Raw genomic sequence first — 23,814 nt, forward strand, 5'->3', positions numbered from 1 at the left:
TGTCTCAGCATTTCTTCACTGTAACCATTCCTTTCTTCCATCCATTTTAGTTTTGTACATCTTTCATTTTCTGACTTGTCTATTTTTCACCGTCCCCCCTCGCGCACTTCTGTTACAATGCACTTAGTTTTTCACTCTTATTAACTCGTGCACAATGTTTTCATACTAATGTCTGTCTTACCTATTACCCTGTCTTCCACCTTTAAGCTCTCAGATTTTCAAATCTCGTCCAGTGCAGTCTCCAACAGTCAGTCTTTTCTTCTCATCTCGCCCGGTAAGCCTCCCCTGACCCAGGGTTCTGGGTGACTTTTCTGAACTGTACCCCTTTCCTTGAACCTCTCCAGTCCTTTTCCTTCAGCACTCTTTCTTCCCCTTCAACTCTTCTGCCAGAAGAAGGAGCCACTAGCTCCAGAAACTTATAAAAGTTAAATCCTTTTGGGAGATTTTTTACCTACCCATTTACATTATTGTAATGTTTCACATTTGAATTAGATTACTTGGAAAAATTAAAAAATTACTAATTTGTAAGAGGCAACATGTGTTAGGGTACAGAATTTTGCCGAATTAAATTCAGGATATTTCCCGTAAGTGTATGGAATGTTCTATACCCTCATCTCTGTTCAAGGTTATTGTAAGCAATTGAAGCGATTCATAAATACCGCAGCTACCTCAATTGACATATTGTCACAAAACTCGACAGTCATATAGAAAAACTCAAAAAGTTTTGTACTGTTGCAGCTGCACTTCAGGCTTCTGCCGTGAGAATGCAGCAGTGAGCGGGTGGGCAAGATGGTGACAGGTACCAAGAAAGGTTATCTTGTGCTTGAAATGCATTCGCATCACTCTGACATAACCGTCCAACATTTCAGAACATAGTTCAACAAAGATCCATTAACTGGCAGCTCCATTCGGCAATAGTATGTGCAGTTTAAAGCCTTAAGATGCCTCTGTACTGGAAAATAGGAAGGTGAACCTGCAGTGAATAAAGAAACAGTTGACTGCATGCGATCCACAGAAGTCGACAAATAGAGCAAGCCGAGAACCGAACATACCACAACCAACCATTTTGAAAACCTTAAGCAAATGACTAAAGCTGTTGCCTTACTGCTTGCAATTGCTACAAGCCCTGACTGCCAGTAACAAAGTCAGAAGCTTCCAATTTTCGGCACAAGTGCAACAGCTTGTGGAAGAGGATGGGTTTTGTGAGAAACTCATCTTCTGTGATGAAGCAACATTTTTTTTGTGTATGGCACAGTGGACAAGTGCAATGTTTGTAATCTGTGGGACATAGAATCCCCACACTAGCAGCACATTCAAGATTCACCAAAGCTAATATGTTCTGTGTAGTCTCATGGTTTAAAGTTTATGGTCCCTTTTTCTTCTGAAAAAGGACCATACAGGACACATGTACTTGGACATGCTGGAAAATTGGCTTGTGCCAGAACTGGAAACCAACAGTGTGAATGATGCTCTGCCCCACCTCCATGATGATTATCATGAATTGTTAAACAAGAAATTGAGAAACTGATGAGTGGTTGTGGAGGGGTTAGTGATGGTAAGTGGAACAGCCAAAAGAAATTATTTTTTGAAACACAGACAGGTCACTATCTATAATGCAACCATGGAAAGAGGACCTACAGTTGAATGCGGAATCCGGACCATTACAAATTGACAAGCTGACTCAGTTACTCAGCGAATGTTCCTACAAAAAGGATAACTGTACAATAAACTAAAATATAATAAGGATTCTAGAAGCTGTACAACTTTGCTTCCTCTGTTTTCCCCCAACATTTAAGGCTTTAATGAAACAAATTGATTACACATGTATCATCCAAAGTATTTTCCATCGCTGGCTACTACTTTCTCCCATCTTTTGGGCAGAATACAAATCCCAAGTCGAAAAAATTGTTCATCTTTTGAAGCGATCCACAAATTGGTCCAATTTGTGACTTCTTCATGAGATCAAAAGTGTTGGTCAGCCATGCCAGACACCATTGATCTAAACAGGTGACAGTCAGAGGGAGCTCTGTCTGGAGAATACAACGGGTGGGGTAGAACTTCCCATTTTAACATTTCCAACTACATTTTGACCTCTTTTGCAACATGGGGTTGAGCGTTGTCGTGCAGATGTTTGTCTTTTAATGCTCTGCTCAGACGCATTAATTGCATTCAATAACAAGCACCTGTGATTGTTTCACTTGGTTTTAACACCTTATAGTACACGATGCCAAGCTAGTCCCACCAAACGATTTTTTGCAGTTAGGGTTATCGTAATGAACCCATTTGTTGCCCCGGGCACAATGCGATGCAGAAATCCCTTCCGTTTTTGCCTCTGAAGCAAATGTTCACAAATACACAAACACCATTCAACATCTCTTGGTTTCAGCTCACATGGGACCCAAGATCCTTCTTTCTGAATCATGCCCATAGCCTTAAGACATTTTGAAATGGCTTGCTGTGTCACTCCCACTAATCATGCCAATTCTTCTTGAGTTTGACGCGAGTCTTCACTCAGCAATTTCTCCAATTCTGCGTCTTCGAAAACATTCTCTCTTCCACCACTATGCCGGTTTACGACGTTAAAATCACCGTTCTTGAAGCATTGAAACTACTCACGACACTTTTTTTCACTAATAGCGTCCTTACTATATGTACTTGAGAGCATTCGATGGGACTCAGCAGCTGTTTTCTTCATACTGAAACAAAACAGTAACACATTCCACAAATGACAAGAATTAAGCTCGTAAACTGACATTTTCAATCAAGAACAACTTTATGATGCAGGCACAAATCGATTAATGTTTGAATGAGATTATGTTGACCAAGGTCCAAGCTAACTGCCTGATGTCTGCGATCTGTTTGTTTCAACCGCTACTTACCATAGTCGCCACCTATCAGAAAATGGTGGAAGTAAAGTTATAAATCTTATAATAGGAATTTCATTGAAAATATCGTGTTTGAAAGGTTTCGTGTGACGAAACTGTTATAATTTTTATATGAATTTCTTCATTAAGTATTGATTAATAATTATTCTTCTATTTTTTTTTTCAGAATTACTTTCAGTGATTTTGTATAACTATTATCATTTATTATGTGCTTGCATACAGTATTTTATATTTAGCAAATACTAAATTCATGCCAAGTCAGAATTTAAGAAATTTTTAAAATCAATGTTTCATATTATTGCCTTGAAGGTTCACTGATGGCTCTTGTAGTTTGTTATTCCAAGGCCTGCCTAGGTAGCCCATGTGGCGTTGGTAACTCCATGCAGAACTTGCTGTGATACAGGATGTCTGGTGATGACCTCGAACCAGTGCCCAAGGAGTATCTCAAACAAATAACAACATAATTACCTGCATCCTACTCTCCTATATAAAAGATACCAACTTTTTCCTCCACCGTCTCTCCACAGTTCCTGTTACTTTATCACATAGTGCCTGCTCATCATTACTGATGCAACCTCCCTGTACACTAACATCCCTAATGCCCATGCCCTTGCCACTATTGAACACTACCTTTCCCAATTGCTGATGGATTCCAAACCTACAACCTTCTTCCTGATCAGTATGACCAAATATAGCCTCACCCACAATTACTTCACTTTTTAAGGCATCACCTACAAACAAATCTGTGGTATGGCAATGGTCACCTGTGCATGGCACCAACCTATGCCAACCTATTCATGGATCATCCTTCCCTAACCACCGAGAATCCCAAACCTTTCACCTTGTTCAGATTAATCGATGACATCTTCCTGATCTGGATCAAGAGTGAGGACACCCGATCCACATTCCTCCAGAACTTTGACACCTTCTCTCTCATTGACTTCACCTGGTCCTCTTCAACCCAACAGGCCACCTTCTTCAAAGATGGCTACATCTGTTCCTCCGTCCATATCAAAGTACCAACCACCAACAATACCTCCACTTCAACAGCTGCCATCACATCTGTTGTGACAAGCAGTCTCTCTCAAAATATGCCAAGGGTCTCACTGAGCACTTCACCAACCATAATATGCTTCCAACCATGTACAGAAACAGGATCTACTGTGCCTTATTTCCCCAGTCACCCACCAACTCCCACATTCCCACCATTCCGCCATAGGGGAGCAATCCCCTTGTGACTCAGTATCATCCAGGACTGGAGCAAATGAATTACATTCTCTGCCAGTGTTTCAACTACCTCTTGCCGTGCCCCAAAATGAGGGCTGTTGTACCAGATGCCCCAAAATGAGGGCTGTCGTACCAGCCATCCTCCTCACCACTCACACAGTGGTGTTCTGCTGCCCACCAAACCTTCACAATATCCTTGTCCATTCCTACACTACCACTGCTCCCAACGTCTTGCCTCATGACTCGTATCCCTGTAGTAGACCCAGATGCAAGACCTGTCCCATACATCCTCCAACCACCACCTGCATCAGTCCAGGCAAGCATCATCTATCCTATCAAAGACAGAGCAGTTGGGAAACCAGTCATGTGATCTACAAGCTAAGATGCAGCCACTCAGCCACTGTGCTTCATTCAATGTGGGCATGGCAACTAACAAGCTGTCTGTCCACATAAATGGCCGCTGCCAAACTGTGACCAAGAAACAGCTGGACCATTGAGTTGCTCAGCACACTGCCCAATACAACATTTTTCATTGTAATGACTGCTCACCATTTCTACCATCTGGATCCTTCCTACCAACACCAGCTTTTCTGAATTGTGCAGGTGGAATTCTCCCTGGAATAGATCATGTGTTCCCGTAACCCTCCTGGCCTCAACTTTCATTAGTCCCTGCCCTTCACCCACCTATCCACTTCCCTGTTCCCATTCCAGCACTACACAGCTTCTGTTCTACTAGGCACTACACAGCTTCTGTTCTACTAGCACACCCACAGTCTTTTTTACTTCTCTCCTTTTCCACCCATCCCCTGCCCCCTCCTCTCTGTCTAACCTACCAGCTGCACCTAGCCGCCCTACTCTCTGCTCACCATGTCCCTGTCAACTTTCATAAGCGGCAGTTTACTGTCCCCCACTCCTACGCTGCTAACCCTCTCCACACCCCTACCTTGCTAACCCTCCCGATCCCTACCACAGTCTCCTCCTTACCCATATCACCCAGTCTGTTGCTCCCATCATGCCCAGTTGCTCACAGCCTGGGCTAAGCAGCCAGAGACAGTGGTCATGTGTGTATGATCTGCATTTGCGTGAATGTGTGTGTGTGTCTGTTGTCTATTTGTGTGTCTGTTGTCTATTTCAGAAGGAGGCCTCCTGGTTGAAAACTTAAAAGTGTAGTAGACTTTTTGTTGTGTCTGTTTGCGATGAACATCTCTACTATGCGGTGAGAGTAGCAATCTATCTTTTTCATAATATTGTCATTATTTCTTTCTGGCTTTTCCATTGTTTGAAATTGTAACACACAAAACATAAATTTGAACTGATACAGAATTGTAATATACAAAGAAGTGACACACTTCTGTTATATCTAAACATCAAAATCTTTTTTTTTTAATATAATTAACTACAAACATGCTTGTTCATTTATAATCGTCTAGCAACTATTTTTACTTTCCCCTAGCACAATATGTATCCTATAGAAGTAAAACATAAGAAAATTTATATGGGTACCCCATTAGTACCTCATGTCCTGGCCTCCACACTTCCTTTCTAACCCCATGTGACTTTTTGTGCCAGAGTGATATTGTGATCCATGAGGATGTTTTTATTTTCACACATAGTGTTTAAGTAAATGTTTATCCCCTAATGTGTGAAAGTTGTGTTAGCACTAAATTTTCACATTACCTCATACAAAATATCTACGTAAAAACATTTTGACGATTTTAATAAATTTTAGTAAACCAACAAACCTACCAGAACTTGCATCAACTGTGCTTTTGAAGAGATTGATAGGGAAACACTGTGCCAGACATATGAAGAACTTGATTTTCAATTTGATATCTGCAGAATCAGAAAAGGAGCAGATATGGAATGATTGAAATGGCAAAAAATATATATAGTTTTTCTATATGTGTTTCAAATAATATGGCTACAGCAAACCCATGAAATTGCTTCAGCCATTTACTTTTTAAAAGAAACTGTCCCAGTATTTACCTTTGTCAGTTTAGTGAAACCACAGATACAGAACAGAACACTAGTCACCCTGAATTTGAATCCCCTCTTCAACATTACTCTGTCTTTCTCATTTTCAATAGCCAAGACAAAAGCAGAAACACCACCCCACATAAACAAATGTAATTGGCTTACTATGCATGTGTTATTTTGTTGCATGTCTTCCATCATATGGTATCATCACTCAACAACTATATGTTCATGCAGTAAACTATTTCTATTATCTATTCAGTGATTGCCATGGGGACCAGATATTAAAATCCACACTATCATTGGCTGGAACATGAATGTTTCTAATAATTAATATGACCATGTTTCAGACCATAGCATTGTAAGTAACCTTCTTCTGACAGTTGCCACTCTTTTTCCAAAATCATCTTCAATCTATGAAACTGACAATAACCAGATTCAAGGAAGACTATGAAAAATATTTTCACTTCATTAGCAGTGACATGAAGTGGTTTGTGTGTGTGTGTGTGTGTGTGTGTGTGTGTGTGTGTGTGTGTGTGTGTGTGTAGGCAGAAAATTATGCCTATGTAAGACAAGTGTCTAGCACAGTTTTGTGTGTGTGTGTCTGTGTGTGTGTGTGTGTGTGAGAGAGAGAGAGAGAGAGAGAGAGTAGGCAGGTAAGACAAGTGTCTAGCACAGTTCTTAGATTGGTTGTTACTGTTTGGCAGGTTATCTAGATTTAAGCGAGTTTGAACATGGTACTATAGCCAGCACACACGCAAGCACGCGCACACACGCAAGCACGCGCGCGCATACACACACACACACACACACACACACACACACACACTCACACTCACACTCACACTGTTTGTTTGTGTAATATTACAAAAAATACATACATAAAATCTGCAGAATAAATTCTCAAAACACGTTTTGCTCAGCATGAATAAAATACGTAACCTGTGCTGTGTTTAAACTAAAAATATTTGAGTGACATGAAGTGAATGACAGTGTTAACCAACGCTCCAAGTGGCCACACATCGAAACATGCTAAATACGGTTTGACAAAGGTGTCACGATTATCACAACAATCACAAAACTGTGTTTGTGCAGTAGAGACTGTTTGTAAATGGTTGTCACTGGTCGTGGTAGCTTCATTTGAATGGACATAGTTACTCCCATCAGCCATCATGCCAAATAGAACTTGGCAGTGGCGGGAGATACAGTACAAATTGTTCCAACTTCTACTCATTTACCGAATCAAACCGCTGTAGTAGAAACTTAACCATATAATATTTGTATACACTACTGGATGGCCAACATCATGCCAGTGTCATTTTTTGTCCATAAACACTAAATCACAGGAAAATTGTAAATATATTGATGCAAAATCAGGTGCAGATTAACATTGTGGGCATAGAAAATTTGACGGGACTGATAAAAATGTTGTAAGCAGCAGGAAAACGTCAATTCCGGGATTCTAAAAGTGAAGTTACATTGTACAACTTGATAAAGAAAGGTTCTGAATTACTTCTCAAGGACACTACAGACAGTCAGCAACCTGAATTGGTAATACTTTAACAAATAACATTTTTGGAGATGTATACATTTTTGCTTACATTGTTAGATTTAGGAACATCTGCCAACTTAGCATTATTCACTGAACTTTTTTGGTAACATTTTTGGGAAACAGCAGTCTTGTAAGCTATATGAAATCGGTGAAAAAAGAGTCTAGATTGTGATGGTTGTTTTATTAAAATGACCAGTTTTGGCCTAGTCTTAGGCCATTTTCAGACAGCAACATCAGCTGAAGTTGATGATGCATAGAACAGTCAGTTGACCTCAGTTGCTGAAACTGCTGCTTATAACTCTAGACTTGTTTCTTCTTCAGGGTCCCTTACATCCAGTTGAGGCATTTACCTTTGTCCGTCATCACTGACTGAGATCAACTGACTGTTCTAAGAATCGTCGACTTCAGATGACAGTGCTGTCTTAAGACGGATAGGCCGAAACCGATCATTTTAATAAAGTACCCAACATGATCTAGTCTGTTTTATCACTGAACTGCTGAAAACAAGATGGAAAAATAGCCTTATAAAAATTTTTGCTGGAAAAAGGAGTTTTATCAAGATAATTCGAATATAGAGAGTGATCCTGAGATGATGTTACAAACTTTCACGGATGATGAAGAAGAGTAACTGTCTCAACTGGAGGTAAGTGTCCCTGGTCTGGAAGGAAGTCAAGAATTATAAGCAAAAATCACTCTGATACCTCTGACAGTAGAATAAACATTCCGATACTATTGTTGCTAAGAATGTAGGGTAGGCAACTTTCAGAGGCGGTCACATGGACAAAAACAAGGAAAAAGTGTCTAAAATGCATAGCTTAAGTGCTATGAGCTCTTTGTAAATCTTTGATACTGTGAAACATGACTCTTCTACTGCACAAGTGCACATAGCTTTTAAGGAACGCATTTTAGAGTCCATACTTACTGTATATTTTTTCTTGTTTTGGTCCTTACTACCTCTCTCAAAAATATGAACTAGGGGAAAGATAGATGCTGGTGTAGGAATATCAATAGTGCAGATGGCAAGCAAAGAAGGGGGAGGTTGAAGGAATTTATAGAAGGACCATACACGAGAAATGAACTCCAAGGGATGTTATAGAAAAGGAAGAAGAAACAAATGAACATGTGATGCGAGATATGATACTGCAAGAATAATTTGACAGAGCACTGAAAGACCTAATTCAAAACACCACCCTTGGAGAAGGTGCCATTCCCTCAGTCTTATGGAGATCTCTGGAAGAGCCAGCCATTATTACTCTATTCCAGCTGATGTGCAAAATCAGGTCAAATACCCTCCAATTTCAAGAAGAATGCAATAATTCCAATTCCAGAGAAGGTAGGTATTGACAGCTGTGAATACAAACAAACCACCAGTTTAATAGCCATGGTTTAAAAACACTGACAACAAACTTTGTACAGAACAGTGGAAAAACTGGGAGAAGTAAATCTGGGGGAAATTCAGTTTGGATTCTAGAGAAATAAAGAAACACACAAGGCAATGCTTGATCCTATGGGTAGGTTAAAGAAAGGCAAATCTATGATTATAGCATTTGTACATTTAGAGGCAACATTTCAAAATGTTGACTCTACTATATTCTTTCAAATTCTGAAGGAAGCAGGGATAAAATACATGGAGAAAGAGGTTATTTACAACGTGTACAGAAATCAGACAGCAGTTAAGAGTCAAAGGACACATAACAGAAGCCACAGTTGAGAAAGGAATGAGACAAGATCATAGCCTATAACCAATGTTATTTAATCTGTACATTAAGCAAACAGTAAAGAAAACCAATGAGAAGTTTGGTAAGGGAGAAGCAATAAAAAATTAGATTTGTGAATGATACTGTAATACTGTCAGAGATGGCACAGGACTTGGAAGAGCATTAGAATAGAATAGATAGTGTCTTGAAAAGTGGCTGTAAGATGTGAGGTGAAATCCAAAATTTTCAGGACTGGTGCTGTCATCTGGAAACTAGGAGTAGTAGATCTTTGCGCCACTTGGTGGCAAGTGCTGCATATCTTATGAGTCAGTGTGTGAGTGGCATTCAGCTGGGAGGATGTGTTGTGTGTCCACAGTAATTTCAGTAACACTCTGTGTTTGGTGTGTGGATCCGTGAACAGAACAGCACGTGTGTATCAAATTCTGTGCGAATCTCAGGAAAAGTACTATGGGGACCCTTGCAATGATTCAACAAGTGTTTGAGGGACAGAGAATGACTCAGAGACAAAGCAACAATTGTCCCAGTGGAAGAGCCCAGGATCTCCAAGATCCAAAAAAAGCAAGACAGGTGAAGAGCATGGTCATTGTTTTCTTTGATATCAAGGGAATTGTGCACAAAGAATTCTTCCCACCCAACCAAACAGTGAATTCCACATACTCCTGTGACTTTTTGCGATGGCTCCGTAAAAATAGTGTGGCGATGATGGCCCGAACTTTGGCATCAAGGGAACTGGCTGTTACATCATGACATCACGCCCTGCCACACGTCCTTGCTCACCAGGACTTTTTTGGTAAAAAAACAACATGGCGGTTGTACTCCGCCCACCATACTCAACAGATTTGGCATCTTGAGACTTCACCTATCCCCAAAACCAAAACCCAAGTTGAAAGGCCGTTCGGTTCAATACCCTAGAGAGGATTCAAGAAGCATCGCTGGTGGTGATAAACACCATCAAAGAACAGGACCTCCAGAAAACATTTGGCCAGTGGCAGAAGTGCTGGACCGGTGTGTATGTGTGGATAGGAACTACTTCAAGGGTGATGGTGACCATTAGTCCAAAGGTAAGGTTTTCAACGGATGGCAGCACCAGTCCCGAAAATTTTGGATAGCACCTCATAAACATCTTCAAAGATAAAACAGGGTTAATGGAATGTAATCAAATTAAATCAGGTGATGCTGAGGGATTTGGTTATAAAATGAGACACTAAAAGTAGTAGATGAATTTTGCTATTTGGGCAGCAAAATAACTGACGATGGCCGAAGTAGAGGATATAAAAAGCGGGCTGTCAACAGCAAGAAAAGCTCTTCTGAAAAAGAGGAACTTGTTAACATATAATATAAATCCCAGTGTTAAAAAGTATTTTCTGAAGGTACTTGTACATAATGTAGCCTTGTTTGGAAGTGGAATGTGGACAAGCAGTTCAGATGAGAACAGAAACTTTTGAAATGTAGTGCTACAGAGCAATGCTGAGGATCAGAAGGATAGATCAAATAACTGATCAGGAAGTAAGAATCAAACTGACGAAAAAAGAAATTTATGACACAACCTGACTAAAAATACAGACTGATTCACAAGAAACATCCTGTGTCAATGAGGAATAGTCAATTTCGTAATGGAGGGAAGTGTGTGGTGTAAAAATTGTAGGGGAAGACTAGGCATGAACACAGTAAATATGTTCAAATGAATGTAGGTTGCAGCAGTTATTCAGAGATGAATAAGCCTTCACAGGGGAGACTAGTGAGGAGAACTGCATCAAACTATTCCTCAGACTGATGTCTACAACAACATGTTTGTGTCATTCAGTCAGAGGTTGTTGAGTGTTCCATTACAGAATTGCTGTCTCCATTGAGTAACTTACTGTTTTTATGAAATCAAAGTATCATACATTTTATATGCAGCACTATGCGCAAATGTAGATGGAGAGTACTTCCTCACTCAGAAAGGAAGTATAATTCCTCCACAAAATGGAGAGATATCAGATGAACAGAGTGGCCATAAAGAAGAGGAGAAGACTGACCATCTCTCATGGAAACAGTGAAAGCCAAAGATAAAATTCCACTATAGATGGGAGCTAAATTCAACTATGGATGGGAGAAATGAAAACAACTGCTGTAGAAAATTCCCTTAATTCCGAAGCTGATGAAGAACTGTCTGTAATAACTTAATGATGTGAAAGAAACTGATGACGATTCTACAAGGTCTTCTAAGTAGCAGTTAGTATCGCACAGAAGAGCCAAAGAAACTAGTACACCTTCCTAATATCATGTAGGGCCCCCGCAAGCACATAGAAGTGCCACAAAATGATGTGGCACGAACTTGACTGATGTCTGAAGTAGTGCTAGAGGTAACTGACACCATGAATCCTGCTGTCCATAAATCCGTAAAAGTATGAGGGGTTGGAGATCTCTTCTGAACAGCATGTTGTAAGGCATTCCAGACATTCTCAGTCTGGGGAGTTTGGTGGCAAGCAGAAGTGTTTAAACTCAAAAGAGTGTTCCTGGAGCCACTCTGTACCAATTCTGGATGTGTGGGGTGTCACATTGTCCTGCCGCAATTGCCCATATCTGTCGGAATGCACAGTGGACATGAATGGATTCAGGAGATCAGACAGGATGCTTACATATGTGTCACCTGTCACAAGTTGTATCTAGACATATCAGGGGTCCCATATCATTCCAGCTGCACAAGCCACACACAGAGCCTCCACCAGCTTGAACACAGTTCCCTGCTAACATGGAGGGTCCATGGAGTCATGAGGTTGTCCCCATACCCGTACACGTCCTTCTGCTCGATACAATTTGAAAAAAGACTCGCCCAACCAGGCAATTATTTCCAGACATCAGCAGTCCAGTGTCGGTGTTGACAGACACAGGTGAGGTGTAAAGCTTTGTGTTGTGCAGTTATCGAGGGTAAATGAGTGGGCCTTCGGCTCCAAAATCCTGTATCGATATTTTGTTCAATGATTCGCACACTGACTCTTGTTGATGGCCCCGCACTGAAATCGGCGGCAATTTGTGGGAGGGTTGCACTTCTGTCACATTGAACGATTCTGTTCAGTTGTAGTTTGTCCCGTTCTTGCAGGATCCTTTTCCAACCGCAGAAATGTCGGTGACCCGATCTTGTACTGGATTCCTGATATTCGTGGTACACTCATGAAATGGTTGTACGGGAAAATCCCCACATCATCAGTACCTCGGAGATGCTGTGTCACTTGAGAGCTTGAAAAAATTCTCGAAATGCATCGTGCTAAGCATGAAAAAACATTTAATGAGTTCAGTATTTCATTATTTAAGTAATGAATGATAGCTGCAGGCTTTCAAAAACATCGATTATGACATATGAAAATGAGTCAAATGTTCCTACTTTCCAGACAGTCATCAATTCCAGTTACATCAGCAGTTTTTATTAGATAATAAAAAAGTGCCTGGCAAGTCTTTTGATGCCTGTTATTAACATATAAGGTACATAAAATGCAAGGGGGTATCCTATACATACATTTTACAGCTTAAAATGTTATTTCCTATTTTTTGGAAGAAGTCATTGAAATTTAGCCAGAAAAGTTCCTTTTACATCCCTCAGATCAAATAAAATCCACTCCACTATAAAATATTCATCCCTAACTATACACATACCTCTCAAAATAATAATACGCCAATCATTTTGTTATTTACTTTGGATTAAAGTCATATTCATGAACTTTCCCTCCATCTTACTTTGCCAATTTTCTTAAGAATTTCACTTTCTGCAAGGGAATGTTTACTGCAAAAGGTTACTTAGATATTTTTACACTGTGACTGAAGAATTTATAATCCATCAACTTAACTCCTTTTGCTGTTATAAAAATAATCATTTAGACCATTGATATTTCAGCATATGAGCGGTGTGGCACAGTGGTTAAGACACTAGGCTTGTAAATGGGAAAGCAGCGTTTAGGGTCACATCTGACCATACCCAAGTGGCCTAGTACTGTGATAAGACATTAAACTCGCAGTCAGGAGGACAGAAATTCAAATTCCCATCAGCAGTTCAAATTCTCATCTGGGTCCCAATATACAGGTTGGCGCACGAAATGTGTTACCAATTGTTTCTTTCACAATTTATGATGCACGTTAGATATCCCGCTGGGATCTCTACAGCAGTACCAGCAGAACTTGGAAAAACAAATGAGTTACGAAATGATGTGTAATTCATGATACTGCCACTAGGAGACCAGTAAGCAGCAATGGCTGACAATGGAAGACTCACAACACAGCAACAATCGGCAGTTGTGTTACTTTTTCATGAAACTAAAAGCCTTGTTGTGACTCGGAGGCATTTTCGGCAACAGTTTAACACACGATGGGTCCCTTGCAAGAAGAACATTCACAGGTTGTATGATACATTTGTACAGGAAAGAACAGTATTGGAAGTGAAGCGACCTCGGCCTAAGCCTGTTAGTTTGACGGAGAATATTGAAGCGGTACAAGTTGTTGTGCGGAGAAGTCCCGGGAAATCGTGTAGAAAGGCAGAAGTGCAACTGGGAATATCCAGACACTCCGTTCAACACATTCTTAAAAGTGGCCTCCATATATACCCATACAAGATGACCTGTGCACAGAAGCTCACTGAGGAACACAAGGAGCAGAAAGTACTATTTGCTCAGTGGGCCGAGGATAGGGAAGAAACTCTCAACAATGTTTGGTTTTCAGACGAGGTTTTTCATTTAGACAGTGTGGTTAAATGTATGCTTTTGGGCCACTGAAAACCCACAAGTGCTTCATGAATGACAACATTATGCTCAGAGGATTACAGAGTGGGCAGCAATTTCTAGTTAAGGACTTATTGGACCCTTTTTCTTTGAAGAAACGGTGAATAGCGAGCATTATTTGAGCATGCTTCACAATAGCTTCGTTCCACAGCTTCTTGCTACTCCCTTGCTCTTCAACACACAGTGGTTGATGCAAGATGGAGCAAGGCCACATACTGCAAACACTGTGTTGGAGTTTTTACATGAGCATTTCGACATGTAGATCATTTCACTCAGGTTTCCAGCTCGCTTCAATGACAGACAAAATTGGTCCCCCCAATAGTCCAGACCTTATTCCATGTAACTTTTTTCTTTGGGGGTACCTAAAGGAAAAAATTTTCCTAAAACATCCACGTGATTTAATGGAGCTCAGAAGACTTACTCTTCAAGCTTGCAGTGAAATTACAGAAGATATGTGCCATAGGGTAATCACTAACTTCAGTGTTTGTTTGAAGGAAGTTAGGAAATGAAATAGTGGACATATTGAGCATGTGCTGAGTTAGAACAAATCTCCATGGACGGCTTTTCATTGTAGTATATGTTCCTTTCAGATTGTATTGACAATAAAGTTTATATTCAAAAACAAAATGGTAATACATTTCATGCACCACCCTGTATGTTTTCTATGGTTTCCCTTAATCGCTTATGACAAATGCTGGGGTGGTATCATTCAAAAGTACAGGGCAGTTTTCCATACCCTGTCTGAGCAAGTGATCTGTCCCCAATTACCTTGTCATCAACAGGACATTAAACCCTTAACTCTTTCTTTACATGTGACTATTCATAATTAAATAAAATGTAATTCTTACCACTTTTGTTGTTAACATTGTTTATCATCCTCATTGCTACTTGTTAATTTCCCATATCATATATAACTTCACTCCTATCACCAAACACGCTGTTAAAACTTTGGATTGTACATTTTCTAGTGTAACACATCTTTACCCAAGCACTCCTTGTTTAATAACTTATTTGGATTTTTAAATACTGCTTCCAACCTCTTACAGTGCTAACTGTTTCACTGTGTAAGGCGATTAATTAATTAAGACACTGGAATCGCCTTTGGGAAGCCAGCAGTTCAATACACATCCAACCGTCCAGATGTAAGTACGTTCAGTTTGGACATGGACAATTTTTTTTCACCCTCCTTTGACAGTCTGAGGCTGTATTCCATCTCTAAGGCCTTCATCGTTGATGAGATGTTAAACTTTAATACCTCTTCCTCTCTTTGAATTAGGTTTTTTGTTTTGTTAGTAATTTTCACATTTTTATTCTCCTTCAGAATGGAGTTGTACTTATGTGGATGAGTTCTTGTACTTTTTTTCCACCAGTCATTAATTCAGATGTAAATTGTTTAATTCAGATGTAAATTGTTGTTGACACGTTTATTCGTCTCACGTGCTTTGGTTCTCAGATGAACATCTAACCTGGAATGTGGCTCCACCACTTTGCTTAATGGGGAGACAGATTTCACATTTGAATAATTATGGTGCACCTTCATCTCCCCCCCCCCCCCCCCCTCCCAACCCCCGTATATATTTCACTTACATGTTTTTATTTATCTGCTTAACTTTTAACCTCCATTGTGTGTTTCGTCTGTAAATGATAATAGTATCTTGGCCACTGGCTAGTTGTGCTGACTGTTACACATTAATGCTACTTGCAAGCATGGCTATATGTATTTTGTAGACAGTGATGTACAGTGAGTTGCAGCACTTCAATGTAAGTAATATATCAAGAATGTGTGATAAGATGAAAGAAATGTTTTGGATCGTTAAGGGAGACAATTTAATTGGTATGGAGGATTGAATTCAACAGTACAAGAAAGAAAAGAAGTAGGAGAATGTAGACCATTCAAAAGAAATGAAAGACGAAGATACCTGGTAGTACTTTGTACAGAGCACAATTTATCATTGCTAATATTTGGATTAACTTATAATGGTAATTATATATTATTACAACCAGATTTGAAACCGCAGCACCTTTCGAGGAGCAGTCTTGGACTGTAACCATAATTTATTGATTATGAACTGCAGATTAAAACAGAAGAAATTGCAGAAAGGTTGGAAATTAATGAGATAGGGAGGGGGAACCTGGAGAAATTAAAGGAACCAGAGGTTGATGAAAGTTTCAGAGGGAATTTTGGCCTATAACTGGCTGAAATGAGGGAAGTGAATACAGTAGAAGATGAATGGGAGCGAAGAGATGATACTGTTACTCATTTTTGACAGAGCACTGAAATATCTTTTTCAGGACAAAACACCTGGAGCAGGGATATTCTCTCAAAGTAATTTAGATACTTGTGATAACCAACAATGAAAATACTGTTTCTTTTTGTATGCAAATGGTTCAAATGGCTCTAAGCACTATGGGCCTTAACATCTGAGGTCGTCAGCCCTGTAGACTTAGAACTACTTAAACCTAACTAACCTAAGGACATCACACACATCCATGCCCGAGGCAGGATTCGAACCTGCAACAGCAGCAGCAGCAGCAGCAAAGTTCCGGACTGAAGCTCATAGAACCACTCAGCCACAACGTCCGGCTTTTGTATACAACATACAACAGACTTGAAGTAAATTTAGAGAACGCTTTTGACAATGTTGACTAGAATAGACTCTTTGAAGGCACCAGTGATAAAATACAAGAAAAAAAGGTTATCTATAACTTGTACAGAAACCAGACTGCATTTACAACAACTGAAGAATGTCAAAGGTAAGCTGCAGTTGAGAATGGAGAGACTGGTTTTGTAGCCTATCTACAGTGATACTCAATCTGCACTTTGAGCAAGTAGTGCAGGAGACCAAGGAGAAATTTGAGGGTTAATGTTCAAGAAGAAGAAATACAAACCTTAAGCTTTGTCAATACAGTTGTCATTCTGTCATAGATGGAAAAGACCTTGGAACAAGAGTTGCACAAAGTGGATAGTATCTTGAAGAAAAGTACAAAGATACAACAGGGTAATGAAATGATGTCAAATTAAATTGAGTGATTCTGAAGGACTTAAATTAGGAAATTATGTGCTGGAAGTACGGTATGAGGTTTGCAGTTCGGGCACCAAAATACTGACCATGGCCGAAGTAGAGATGATATAAAATACAGATTTGAAATAGCAATATTTCTAAAAAAAAAAAAAAGAGAAATATGTCAATGATCCATCTAAATTTAAGTGATACAGAGCATTTTATGGAGGCATTTATCTGGAGTGTGGCATTGCATGGAAGTGAAACGTAGATGATACACAGTTCAGTCAAAACAAGAATAGATGGTTTTGAAGTGTGGTGCTACAGAAGAATGTTAAATTAGATGGGTATATTGAATACAAAGCGAAGACCTGTGGAGAAAAAATTATGGCACAGCTCTATTAAAAGAAGGGATTGTTTGATAGGACACATCATGAGGCATAAAGGAATGGTAAATTTGGTAATAAAGGGAAGTGCAAGGTACCAAAATTATAGAACAACACAAGGCATGGCTACAGTAAAAAGGTTCAAAGAGATGTAGGGTGAAACATTTATGGAGAGATAAAGAGACTTGTATAGGATAGACTAGCATGGAGAGTGCATTGAATCAGACCCCTACAAGAAGTGTCATTTAACAGGAAAATCTTTTATTGTACAAGGTGACACATGAGAGACAGACGGTTTTGAACTGAGGGTGTCGTGGTGGGAGGTGGTCGTGCTGGGGATAATTCTCATTCACACAAGACGCCATTTCATGTACTCAGTCACTATGGAGCAGTGGGACTTGTAACGTTGAGTGTGCAGCAATTGTTTCATGTGCGGTTTAATGTCGGTCGACATGGAGCTGTTCCGTGCTGTAACACAATCCTCAGATGGGTGGAAAGCATCAGATCAACTGGAAACAAACTGGATAAGAAGCATCCTGGCCCAAGGCACAGAGTAACGACACCAGAAAATGTTGAAAGGATAAGGCAAGCGGCAGTTAGAAGCCCAGGACGGTCAGCTAGATGTCATGCTTGTGAGTTACGAATCAATCGTGAATCGGTTAGACAAATTTTGCATAAAGAATTAAAATTCCATCCCTACAAAATGCTCCTTGTCTAACAACTTAAGGAAACTGATTTTGTTGTACGAGAAGACTTCATTTACAGAACGCAAGTGATTTTGGGATCGAATGAAAATGAAATTTTATTGATGAGCGATGAATCTTATCCACCAACGTCCTCTACACTCAGAAAAAGTAACAGCCTGGTGTGGTCTTGGCTCTGTTGGCATTATTGGACCTTTTTTTTAATAATATATATATGAGAACGGGGCCACAGTTACTGTTATTTCTGTTCGTTCCATTTGTATGCTTAAAATGTTCTTGAAACCAGAACTAAGAACGACGAATCCCTTTAAAATGCGTTTGGTTCCAGCAGGATGGGGCAACATCGCACACCACAGACACTTCAATGACAGTTATTAGATGCATGTTTCCCGGCTGGTTTAGCTCACATTTTGGCAATGTTCCTTGGCCTCCCAGGTCTCCTGACTTGTCAGTATGTGACTTTTTTCTGTGGGGGTACGTTAAGAAACGTGTCTATAACCACAAACCACGAAATTTGGGCGAGTTGAGGAATGCAATCATTCAATAAATTGCTGCCATCTCTGCAAAGATTTTAGTATGTGTGATAGGGATTATGAGAAAAGACTTGAGTCCTGCATTCGAAATGATGGACATCACCTTGACGACATTATTTTTCACAAATAACTTTGTTAACCAAAATGGCAAATAATGAGCTTTGATTTTAAAGTTAGCTGAGTATTATTTCATTAAAAACTGTCTGTCTCCCTTGTGGCAACCTGTATTTTTATTACAATTACATATTTTCTTTGGAGATAACCACAATATATTAAAAACTTATTTACTCCAATAACACACATCTATGCATAATATGTCCTTTCATTTGTTATAATAAATCTGTGACAACATTCAAAGGCTGCATAGTCATATTTGACAGTCTGCTCTTATGTTTGGTTGATAATACTGCTTATTATGATAATCATGATTTGGAAAACATCATTTCATGTGCCTGAAAATTATATTTGTTAATTTTTTTAAAAAAATTACAGGGACCCTGCGGTTACTTTCCTTGGGATATCTGCTGGGAAATTCAGCAATGAGGACAGGACACAAAATAAGACAATAAATTCATTTTTTAAATCAAGTGAGAAAAAGAAACACACAGAAGCTGAGGGACAGAATACAGCTAAAGCTAATACTGAAATTAATAATATAATGAAAGGTAGAACAGAACCACTCACCTCTGTCAGTTACTCAGATGACACTGAAAGACTGCATGGCCATCATCGAGATGGAGAGTCCTTTTTTATGGCTTATTTTAAAAGGAAACATGAAAGCAAATTGAGTAAAGCACATGGAAGCTTGCATGTTGTGGACACCAAATCAGAAAGATGCATTGAGTCTCTGACAGAATTATTGCCAGGTGATGATCAGCTGAATAGGAAACAGTCATTAGTGACCACTGAAGAGAGTAGTAAAATTGAATCTTCTAATAAATGTTGCGAGACATCAAACAGTGAACAATGGATTAGTCCTCATGAAATATTCCCAAGTCTAGATGAAGCAGATGAAGAGACAATAGCACTTTTACCATCACCAATGCAAAGAAAAATAAGACACTCAATAGGAAAAAATTGTAAAACTTCTTATAGTGATATGGTATTTGTTGCAGATACTTCTAGTTCAAATCACTGTAAAGATAAGGCTGTAACTTCAAAAATGCCTGGAAAAACCAACACAGATGTACATGCCGAGCAATTTACTGAGGATTATGCAATGCCAGTTAAAAAACAATGTTCTTCAGATACAGAAAGTATGAGACGAAACCAGGAGACTGGAAGCAATTTTCTAGCCACTGAAGTTGGTGTATCAGGTTTTCCTTCTCAGACTAATAATGTAAAACATCATAATGTAGTGTCCAGTAATGTAGCAAGTGATGTATGCCCCCACTGCAAAAGCACAGTGCTTTTAAGTGAGTATCCTGAACATTTAGACTTCCATTTAGCAGAGAAACTGCATGAAGAGCTGAACAGTGCAACTAGTGTAGCTAGTACAAGTATCCCAAATCAAGTTCCTAAAACCAAAATAAATCTAAATAAAAGAAAGAAGGGTGGAAATGTTAGAAACAGTCAGGATAACAAAACAGACACCAAAAAGGTTAAGAGTATAACAAGCTTCTTCACACCCCTAAAGTAAACAAAAGATTAATTAACCACAATGTAAATACCTCATACCTACGATTTTTTTATGTTACATCTTTCTTGCTTTTAGTTTTATATTACAAAATTGTAACACATTATGTGTGACTTCTTTTTTTTTTACAAATTCTGAACATTTTATTACTGTGTGTGTGGGTGGGTGGGTGGGCGTGCGTGCGTGCGCATGCAGCAGCCTGTATCTTATGCAGGTGACATATTGCAATATTATTGTGTATTTTTATTATATTGGGTCACATATTTTATTTACATAATGTATGTTCCATTTACTGATGTAAAACTGATGATACTTTTTAGTCAAATTTTTGTGAATTGTAATGTGTATATGATCCTTGCAAGAGTGTTAGTGCTCCATTGGCTCTCCACAGTGGCAATAAAATAGAAAAAACAATTAATGTATGAGAGATTTATGGATATATCATGTTTTGTTTTATTTGCATTCATTTTAAGGGTATTTATTAAAATCGTTTTTGGAGTGATAATGTAAGAGAAAATGGGTGTTCTCACCATTAATGACAAAAATCTTGCTGAATCCAGGAGAAGTACACATAAAAGAATATTGACTCTCAGATATTCATAATGTGTGTCTCTCCCTGAGTATTACAGGGAAGTGATTATTTTAAAGAAGTAAATACATGGAGAGACTGTAGTGCTGCTACTGCATTATATTCATACTACAGTGCTTAATCTGAAATATAGCTAGCCACTACACTTACATAATTATTTATGTTACTTGTCATAATTTTCTTTTATGGCCATGCCTAGTCTTACTTCATTATTTATTTAAAGGCTTTGCTGTTTTACTTTCAATGTTTTATAAAATTTTAATAATTTGTAACATGTGAAGAGTGTATTTGTGTAAATATATGAGTGTATATATAGTGATAATTTTGCCAGATAAAATCTGTGATTAAACTGAAGCAAGAATTGTTTCACAGGTTCAGTCAATAACTGTTATTTTTATTACTGTATGTTTACAAAACTCTGCCTTTGAGAAACAAGTGTGTCATCGAGAACTGTGCTTGTCTGTCTGTGATAGATAAATATTTATCTTTTATATTCTTGATATTAATTAAAGTGAATTGCACATTTTGTGTGTTTTACTTAGTCTTCCATATTTTATCCATTCATAAGATGCACAGTAATTTTCTTTTTTCCACTTTTATTTTTCTCACTTAATGTTGATGTCTGTGTCACATTTTGTGCCATTGTGCTGACAAATGGTCGGTAACCTTCTAGTGATTAGAAGTACTTTAAACGAATTCAGTACAAAGTGTTTTTATTCTACATTTAAATTTCTGAGTTTTTGTTCACGAAGAATATTTGAATTGTGGGTACATTTACTGTTGTTACAAAAAGCTACGATAAGGGGGGAGGTGATACTGATGATGAAGATGATCATTTACAAAGCACTGTATATAGTATAGTCTTTCTAGAGTTGCTATCTTAAGATACAACTAGTTAAAATATTAGACTCATTTGAGCAGCTGCTAGAGGGATCTGAGTAGCAATCTATCATTTTCATAATAGTATCATGATTCCATCCTGGATTTTCCATTGTTTTATTTTGAATAATTGTAATGTCTTACCACAAATAAATGTTGTATAGTGTGTGTGTGTGTGTGTGTGTGTGTGTGTGTGTGTGTGTGTGTGTGTGTGTGTAGATTTTGAGTACTGGTAATTTATTTTCATTGTATTACATAAGAGAGTAAGATTCATAAATTGTAGTGGTTTGCATTTACATGAAACGTAGTAATTCGGTAATTATCAGCAACACAGAAAACAAACAAATGGTTCCTCAAGATACTTTCACAGATATTATTTCTTGAAATAAAACACAATGAACAGGTTTTTAATCACAAAGTTACCATTATCTCACCAACAACCATGTATTTCATTTTGTGCCCATAATAAGTAATCATGAAAGAAGGTTGTATACATGGAAGAGGCCTGGAGCCACTGGAAGGTTTCAGATAGTTTATATAATGGTAACACAGAGATTTGCGAACCAGGTTTTAAATTGTAAGTCCTTTCCAGGGGCAGATGTGGACCATGACCACAATCTAATGGTTATAAACTGTAGATTAAAACTGAAGAAACTGCAAAAAAGTGGGAATTTAAGAAGATAGGACCTGAATAAACTGAAAGGACCAGAGGTTGCAGAGAGTTTCAGAGAGAGCATTAGGGAAAATTGACAAGAACGAGGGAAAGAAACACAATACAAGAAGAATGAGTAGCTTTGAGAGATGAAACAGTGAAGGCAGCAGAGGATCAACTAGGTAAAAAGACGAGGGCTAGTGGAAATCCTTGGGTAACAGACGAGATATTGAATTTTATTTATGAAAGGAGAAAATATAAAAATGCAGTAAATGAAGCAGGCAAAAAGGAATACAAACGTCTCAAAAATGAGATTGACAGGAACTGCAAAATGGCTAAGCAGGGATGGCTAGAGGACAAATGTAAGGATGTAGAGGTGCATATCACTAGGGGTAAGGTAGATACTACCTACAGGAAAGTTAAAGAGACCTTTGGAGAAAAAAGAACCACGTGTATGAATGTCAAGAGCTCAAATGGAAAACCATTACTAAGCAAAGAAGGGAAAGCAGAAAGGTGGAAGGAGTATGTAGAGGATCTATGCAAGGGCGATGTTTGATGGTGATACAAATGAAAACCTTAAATTTGTAATAACAAATTGAAATTTTGCGACATTATCCTGTAAGATGGTAAGCTTGCTACAAGCAGTGTGCAGAATGGCCTGTAGGTGGCAGCATAGTGCAGATGCACACTTACCGTCGCAGTATCAGTATAAAGATGGCCGCCCCACTTGCGATTTGCACCAGGGAAGAACAGCATTCTGTCATTCGGTTTTTGCGCAGTGAAGGTGTGAAACCTATTGAAATTCATTGACAAATGAAGGTTCAGTACGGTGATGCATGTTTGTTACAGCAGCAAGTCTATGAATGGAGTAGGAAGTTCGCAAATGGTGTAACTTCAGTGGAAGATACTCCTTGTACAGGTGAGGCACAACAAGTTGTGACTCCACAGAACATTGAAGCAGTTGAAGCCATAGTGAAGGAAAACTGCCGAGTGACACTGAATGACATTGCAGCATGTTTACAGATTAATTGTGGGTCGGCACACCACATTGTGCATGATGTGCTTCAGTTTCACAAAGTGTCTGCAAGATGGGTGCCACGGCAGCTGGGACTCCTGAAATTAGAGAACGACGTATCGATGCTTGTGAAGAACTTCTTTGGCACTTTGAACGAGAAGGTAATGGCTTCCTTCAAGAATCGTTACTGGGGACGAAACCTGGGTTCATTTCAACCAACCTGCATTTTGAGTGTCTTCCTCTGTTCATTTTTGGAACAAAGCTTACGACCAGCTTAGAGACAGAAGTGATCACACTTTCTGCAGGACCTGACC

At 38.9% G+C, this 23,814-nt stretch overlaps 1 protein-coding gene across 1 annotated transcript in view; it reads left to right on the plus strand.

Annotated features, from left to right (window-relative positions):
* LOC126266698 (DNA polymerase eta) overlaps positions 1-21,488 on the plus strand; it is a 139,314-nt gene extending 117,826 nt beyond the window's left edge. Inside the window, exon 9 of the mRNA XM_049971140.1 lies at positions 19,222-21,488. Coding sequence (XP_049827097.1) covers positions 19,222-20,368 — 1,147 coding nt within the window. The 3' untranslated portion in view covers positions 20,369-21,488. The remainder of the gene's footprint in view (positions 1-19,221) is intronic.
* Positions 21,489-23,814: the final 2,326 nt, after the last annotated feature.

This window comes from Schistocerca gregaria, chromosome 4, assembly GCF_023897955.1.
Source record: "Schistocerca gregaria isolate iqSchGreg1 chromosome 4, iqSchGreg1.2, whole genome shotgun sequence".
Taxonomy (NCBI): Eukaryota; Metazoa; Arthropoda; class Insecta; order Orthoptera; family Acrididae; genus Schistocerca; species Schistocerca gregaria.